General features: G+C 31.7%; 1 protein-coding gene across 4 annotated transcripts in view; it reads left to right on the plus strand.

The window, feature by feature from the left end:
* Positions 1–7,722, plus strand: part of LOC117178346 (protein phosphatase Slingshot homolog 2) — a 302,560-nt gene that overhangs the window by 228,266 nt on the left and 66,572 nt on the right. For all 4 annotated transcript variants that reach the window (XM_033369767.1, XM_033369766.1, XM_033369768.1 and 1 more), the window contains one exon: positions 1,355–1,533. In XM_033369767.1, coding sequence (XP_033225658.1) covers positions 1,355–1,533 — 179 coding nt within the window. The remainder of the gene's footprint in view (positions 1–1,354; positions 1,534–7,722) is intronic.

Raw genomic sequence — 7,722 nt, forward strand, 5'->3', positions numbered from 1 at the left:
TTGCGGATAGAGGGTCCCTATACCAAGGGTTTCTACTGAATATGGTTACAAAAATAAATAGGCAGTCGCGGACAATTGTCCAGGGGTGGTTCTGAAGAAATTAACCCCCAAGTGTAGGTGTGAAAACCGTGCCGAAAGCTGAATGCCACCTGGGTGAGGTATCTAGAACGGTGACTCTGGGATACCGGGCGACCTCTCAGAGTATGCAGCCTTATCCTTGCATGCGGGGCTCTACAAGGATGGACGAACCCCTTTCCCTAGCTTCTCGTGGGAACAACAATGACAACACCAGGCATAGTTGTAGTAAGTGCGGTTCAAAACAAGAGAACGCGCAGGGCTCCCGACAATGGGTCGGCCAACAATGCCCACCAATCTAGAGCTGGGGGAGCCAATGAAAATGGATTCAATGCGATGGATCGGTGGGATCACGCAAGCTTTGGGAGGACGTAGCGACTGAATCACGACTTGCTAGAGTGCTACGATGCGAGTGTGGCCCCTGAACGGGGTTACATGGCACGGCTGCATGCTCTGTGGTGCGAGAAACACCCGGAGCTATCGCACTTTTGCAGCAATGTCTGCGAAACCATGCTGAACTACTCCGAAAAAGGGGCTATGTAAGCGGAACGCCTACTCTACCACAATCTTTTTTCGTTTTTTAAACATATTTTTTACTACAGTGCAAAATTTTATTTAAAATAAAGTTCACTGACGAGGGCCACCAGCATGTCCCGAAACTTTGGAAATAACTTAATTCATTTCAATCTACCTGACTCCAAGGTCACCAACGACAATCAACGTTCTCGAAGAAATTCTTCATTTATAACTGAAATTTTTGCATTCTGAAAAGTATAAATGTAATTGGACAATAATTAATTATAAGTGATTGAGTTCTAAAAAACCTAAAATCGTTCAATTTGGATTTTTCCAATTCAAAATAATACAATTTTGAACGTTTTTTAAAAATATGTTGTTATTATTATATGTAATTTAAAATTGCACAGTTTTAAATGTTTCATATTTTTATTTCAAATTCAGAACATTTGCTATTTGATTGCACTAATTTTTTCTAATTAGCAGTTTAGTTAAAATTACTTCAGAGGCAATTTTTTCTGCATTGCGAACAATCCTTCAATGTGAAGAAACAGGACATTGATTATTTGTGGAGGTATACGAGTGTGTTAATAACACGAAAATTAGTAGGTTGGAATGGATTTTGATTCTTTTTTCGTTTTTCTATGCTTTGAGTTCCTTTTTTATTTAATGGTACAGGTACTCAGAATTTTAATTTTATGTTTTATAATGAACATGTTCTATCAATATGATTAACGAGAAACCTTTTTATTTTGTGTTTCAGGCAGTGAAGTTGGAGTCGGTCCATCCTGGCAGGACGCGGTATCTCGTCGTGGTATCCTGTACTGGGCGACAGGATGCCGAGGAGAGTTGCCTGTTAGGAATAGACTGCAATGCCAGGGCGACGGTTGGACTCGTTCTACGAGTTTTGGCCGACACCGCCATCACTCTCGACGGCGATGGGTACGTTCTTAATTCTCTTGAATTTAACCAATCTCGAAAAACTAATGTCGAAGTGTAGTGTCTCTCCAGAAAAAAAGCTGAAACGAAGTTGTTAATGAGAAAAAGATATAAAATTCTACAGAGGGATATTTCATGCATTCTCTCTGAATCTCTTCTATTTTGTTTTATGATTTTTATGCCCCCATCTTAAGAATATGGAGTTTAAACTAATTTTTATTTTCGGCAATAACTTTGATCTTGCATTATAATTGAATATTTTGATCGCAATGGTAATGAGTTCTACTTTAAAATATAATCCATGTTATTCTCATATGTAATCATTCTCTCTTTCTTTATTATCTTGCACAAGATGCCATCTTGTAAAGTAAAATTGCTTAATTCTTTTCCTTCGGTAAAATCAGATCGTGGGAATGGGTTACTGGGGTCCGTAACAACCCCGCGTATTCGTGCACCTTTGAGATAATTACTTACCATTTCGCTTAAACGTTCATAAAAACTAGTTGCTTTTATCTGTGGATTAATCGTATTTGAATATATACGGCAGGAAGTGACTCCACGAAAGGAAAAGCTACGAATAAGCGAGCAAATAAATATCAGCGTCTTGCTTCATCTTAGTTTTTGCCGGATGCTAGTCATTAGAGTAGTCGGAAAAAAGTCGAAGAGGCGGAATTGAGTTGGGTTCTCCATTGCTTACATAAGTCGTGTTAACGTGCATTTGTACTGAGGCGAGAGTGCATTGCCGGTTGTCGCAATGCCGTCAATAATCGCATCATGCAAGACGAAAGTATCAGCTTTCCCACTCCGCATTTTGTAGGAAATTAATTTTGTAACCACGTATCGGCGATGGGTAGTAAATAATTAAGAGTTGTATTTAATCTAATCATTCCGACACTGTAGTCTGAAATCCTGACAATGAAATAGATTCAAGTAATAGAAAAAAAGTATCTTCGTGCAAATTTATAGTAAAAAAGGATTTATTAAAAAGGAGCCGTTTAAAAACTATGTCACGCTATTTTGAAAAATGTCCTCTCTCTCCCCTTCTTCGTCACATATCATCGCATAAAGTTTGGACCCTACAGGGTTTCGTCATAGTTGCAAACATATAAACATAATATTTAAACAGATTTCATTCGCTAAAATGCTCTCAAGACGAGGAAAATAGAATGATTTTTAAAGGAAATAGGAGGGGAATAAATTCTTTTAAATAAAATTAATTCACAGGGACCATATTGATTTAAATATGAAACGCTTTACGTTTGAACCAAAAATGTTCAGTTCTCAACAAAAAATGGAATAAATAAATTGTCATTTACAAAAGTGATTTTCAAACAAAAGCAATGGATTTTCGACAAAATAGATCAATCTTGAACCACGCAAATGAATTTTAACAAAGTTAAAATGGGTTTATTGTGCAAAAATTTTTTTCAAAATAAAATACACGTTATGATAAAAAGTTTTTCCCTGTATCTGGGGGAATCTTTTTATTTGTGTAAAAAATTAGAAATTCGTTTTTCAATTACTACGGAACACCTATTTTCGAAACCTATGAAAGTGTAACATCAAAATTCTCGGACAATTTACTCGGAATATTGGCCAACTATTTTAGATAAAAACTTTTTTTTATCTTTATTCAGAGACTGAGTATCTGAGAAGTAAGTTTTTATTTTTTATTCAAACTGAAGATCACATTCTTGATTGTAATCCTCAGTTCTGTCTTATCTTTAAATGGTGATGATTTCCATTTCACCAAATATTTTTTTACTCTCCTGAAAAATTCCGATTTTAGAATAGAGAAAAGAGTGTTAAGTCTGTATTTAGATGCTTTACTACTTGTTAAATAAAACCATTAATTTTCATTTTGTCAAGCATGTCGAAACATTTATTTTCCAACCTATGTCTCTAAAGATGCACTTTTCATGCTTGTAAATTGTTTCTGAGAGACTTTATTTTATAAGACTTTGTAAAGTTTCGCATGCGCAGTCAGTTTTATAGTGACTAGAGATCTGAAATTCTCGATAATTCAAGTTCGGGTTAATCCAGACGCCATACCCAGTCCTGTCGGATCTTATATGTCGCCAAAATATTTTAAGTGATTCGTATGCAGAATGATCACCTGATTCCGAATCGGTGTGGTACGTCTTCGGCAGATTGTGCGTTCTCGAGATATTCGCAATTAATCAATTTTTTAATTACTCCCGATTAATGATTTTCCATTAAACTTATTTCGATTTTTTTTCTGCACTTTATTAGGTCATTACAGGACGAATAAAAAACGTTGAAACATATTTGCCCTCCGATAAATATTTATTGCACAATAGCAACTAATAGGCGAAAAACTTGGAAAAAAATTCTATCTGCCATATCTTCAAAAATGTGATCTAAAAGAGAAATCATTTTTAATTAATTAAAATAACAGCTAAAATACATACTTTTTATAATAAGAACTATTTCTCTAAAGTTAATACTTTCCTGGCCAAATTGAGTTTTATTGGGTGAAATTCTGCGGTGTCATAATAAATAGTAATTTTTAGTAAATTAAATTCATGTTATAGACAATATTTTTGCTCAAATATATTGTTGCTGTTCCCAGACACAAAGTTCCTGTGAAATTATGGTGAAATTGTTCGAATTTAAGCAACGACGAATGAATATTCAATTACGGGGTTTCAAATACTAACAACTTTTCTACAAAAAGTTATAAATATTTGAAATTTAGCACGATAATTCTCTAAAGTACCACTAAAACAATGATGTTAAGAAAAAATTGTTTATACAAAAATTGTAACCTGTAGAACAATCTAAATTCCAATTATTTATCTACAGTTCTATATGCAGTGGAAACTTCGCACGAAGCTTAAACAATCTTAAATATTATTTAAAATTCAGTCATAGAATTTTAAATTTCTTTATTTTTATTCATTTAGTAGTTATAAACTTCCCTTTTTTTAAGAATTCGACAATGGGCTCGATAAGTGACATTGTAAAATCGGAAGCGCTCATCTGGCCGGCTGGTTCGGACCCCATAGGCGTTGAAATAGAAATTGCTAGCAGAAGGGTTCATGGGTCCATTCGGCACTGTGGAACTATTTTGCTGTTATAAGAAATTAATTTATTCTACAAAAATAATTTTCTTTTATTTCCTTGAAAAACTAGAATCAGAATAAAATTAAACGAGGGTGAAAATTATTTTCAGTTTTTAATATTTTACAGAAAACCTAGGGTGAAGTTTCCTTTTGGAGCTAGAAAACGTTTCAAAAAAAATAATAATAATAATAAAGTAATGGGAGACTTACTTCGAAATTAGATATTTCTTCGAATCATTGAGATATTTAACTATTTTTTCTTCTATTTAGGAATGTTTTACTTTTTTTAATTTTCATTTTTGTAGAAAAAATCGGAAGTGATTTAAAGGAAGTGTGTGTATCTACATAATTCAGCTATTAGTGCCAAAGTTTCGGTATATTCTTGCAGATTTCAAATTAAAAATTTAGAAGCTGTTTAATAATTATGAAAGGCTTCAAGAGGATAAAAACATTTTCTCAAGATTCTTCGGAAAATAAAAAATGATTCTTCATTTTTTTTCCTGCTTTTAAGAAAATATTTAAAAAGATTTTCAAAGATTTCCAAAATTGTAAAAAAGAATGTGGAATATTTGAAGGAATTTTTTTACATTCATAAAATTTACTCTGAATTGTACGAACAATTAAAAAATATCTTTTTAAATGAATCAAATTTTGCTTATCATGTTCAAAAAATTTTGGTAACTTGAAAAAATTCCTTTAAAATATTCAAAATTCTGTTTTGAAAATTGTGGAAATCTTTGAAAATATTTTCTCAAAGATTTTTTAACATAAGAAATCATTTTACATTTTCCTTGGAATGTTCAAAAAATGTTTTATTTTTTATTTTGAAGCCTTTTAAAATTCTTAAAAAGCTTCTAAAATTTGTATTTGAATAATAAATTATAATAAATAATAATTTTAATTTTTCAATTTTTAATGTTTCTAACTTAAACTTTCTTTGAAAAATATAATTTTGAAAATCTGAACGTTCATTGATTGAATGTTCAACTTAAAACAGTGAAAATGATAACGCCGATTTATATTTTTGGAACTGAATTTGAATCTTTGAACTCTATAGTTCATAAAAGATAAAAATTCTAAATTTTGCAGTATATCTGCATTTCATTTTAAATTGTTTAATTGAAAAGTGTTAGTATCTAACTTCCATTTTATATTTGCAAATTATTGAGCATTTGGAGATGAAATTTGTTTATTTTATTGATCACGACAAATTTTTGCGAACTGGGAAAAAACTGGAAAATTTCCGAGGTTTTTCTTCTTCGATGAAAATAGCCACACCGATGATCCCATAATTATATTAGATGAATGATAAATAATTTAGAGATATTACTATACAAGTGACACGATATGTAACTGCATATACAATAATAAAGTACATGAAAAAACTATTTCATAATATTAATCTTATAAATGAGTCTGCATCATTTTTTTACCCTAACCAAACACAATTTCTTTTCAAAATTAAATCAGTTTTCCTGGAAGAATAATTCAGTACATAATATTGTGGCTGAGTGGGCCCCCAACCCTTGCTCGGTATCTACGACGATTCGACGCCAATGGTTTTTGACCTGGCCGGTCGTTACCAAGATTCCCAGTTTACGGCATCACTTATAGCCCCATTGTCAAACTCTTCCAAAAAAAAGGAAAGTTGATAACTATTAAATAAATAAAAATTAAGAAATTTAAATTCTATGGCTGAATTTTAAATAATATTTAAGATTGTTAAGGCTTCGTGCCAAGTTCCCACTGCATATAGAACTGTAGATAAATAATTGGAATTTAGATTGTTCTACAGGTTACAATTTTTGTATAAACAATTTTTTCTTAACATCAATGTTTTAAAGGTACTTTAGAGTATTATCGTGCTAAATTTCAAACATTTATAACTTTTTGTAGAAAAGTTGTTAGTATTTGAAACCCCGTAATTGATTATTCATGCGTCGTTGCTTAAATTTAAAAAATTTCACCATAATTTTACAGGAACTTTATGCCTGGGAACAGCAACAATATATTTGAGCAAAAATATTGTCTCTAACATGAATTTAATTTACTAAAAATTACTATTTATTATCACACCGCAGAATTTCACCCAATAAAACTCAATTTGGCCAGGAAAGTATTAACTTTAGAGAAATAGTTTTTATCATAAAAAGTATGTATCTTCGCTGTGATTTTCATTAATTAAAAAATATTTCTCTTTTAGATCATATTTTTGAAGATATGACAGATAGAATTTTTTTCCAACTTTTTCGCCTATTAGTTGCTATTGTGCAATCAATATTCATCGGAGGGCAAATATGTTTCAAAGTTTTTTATTGTAATTAAATAATTGATTAATTACGAATATCTTAAGAACGCACAATCTGCCGAAAACGTACCACACCGATTCGGAATCAGGTGATATTCTGCATACGAATCACTCAAAATATTTTGGCGACATATAAGATCCGACAGGACTGGGTATGGCGCCTGGACACGGAGAATTTGAGAAAATTTAGGATAATTTAAAAAAATTTAAGAGAATTTTTTGTTTTGATCAATATTTTTATTGTTTACGATATTTACTCAGTTAAAGACATGTTTTAACATATGTAAATATAAGCTGTTAGCTTATTTAAATATATTTATAGATAAAAAAACGCAAAAGAAGGTTTACTGTTAAAATATTGAAGTTTTATATTGCAAACTATCTCAATTTGAATTTACCGCAAATTTATCAAAAATTGAGTTGAAATTTGCGGTTATATTAACTTTAAATCGTTCTCATACATTTTTAAAGAATTTATCCGACGTTTATCATCTCAGTACTATTTTCATACTTTTTGACGTCCCCAAAGTAATATAACCGAATCAGAACTCTAAAAGTGACAGGCGTGATACACGTACGTACACGTTATTGGCTACTCCTGTGATTGCAGCATGCCTTCAGTTGTTCATATTCGTTTTCGCTATTAAACTAGCTTTGCTCGTGCGCTAATCTCACACTCATATTTCGCGCCTCCGAACAGTGGGGTGAAATCGGAAAACGAGGTTCAAAATGACATTTAGAACGCAATTATGCACCGATTTTAGAATTTTTTTTTTTTAAATTCAGAACTAAATTTTT

The sequence above is a fragment of the Belonocnema kinseyi genome, chromosome 8 (genome assembly GCF_010883055.1).
Source record: "Belonocnema kinseyi isolate 2016_QV_RU_SX_M_011 chromosome 8, B_treatae_v1, whole genome shotgun sequence".
NCBI classification, from domain to species: Eukaryota; Metazoa; Arthropoda; class Insecta; order Hymenoptera; family Cynipidae; genus Belonocnema; species Belonocnema kinseyi.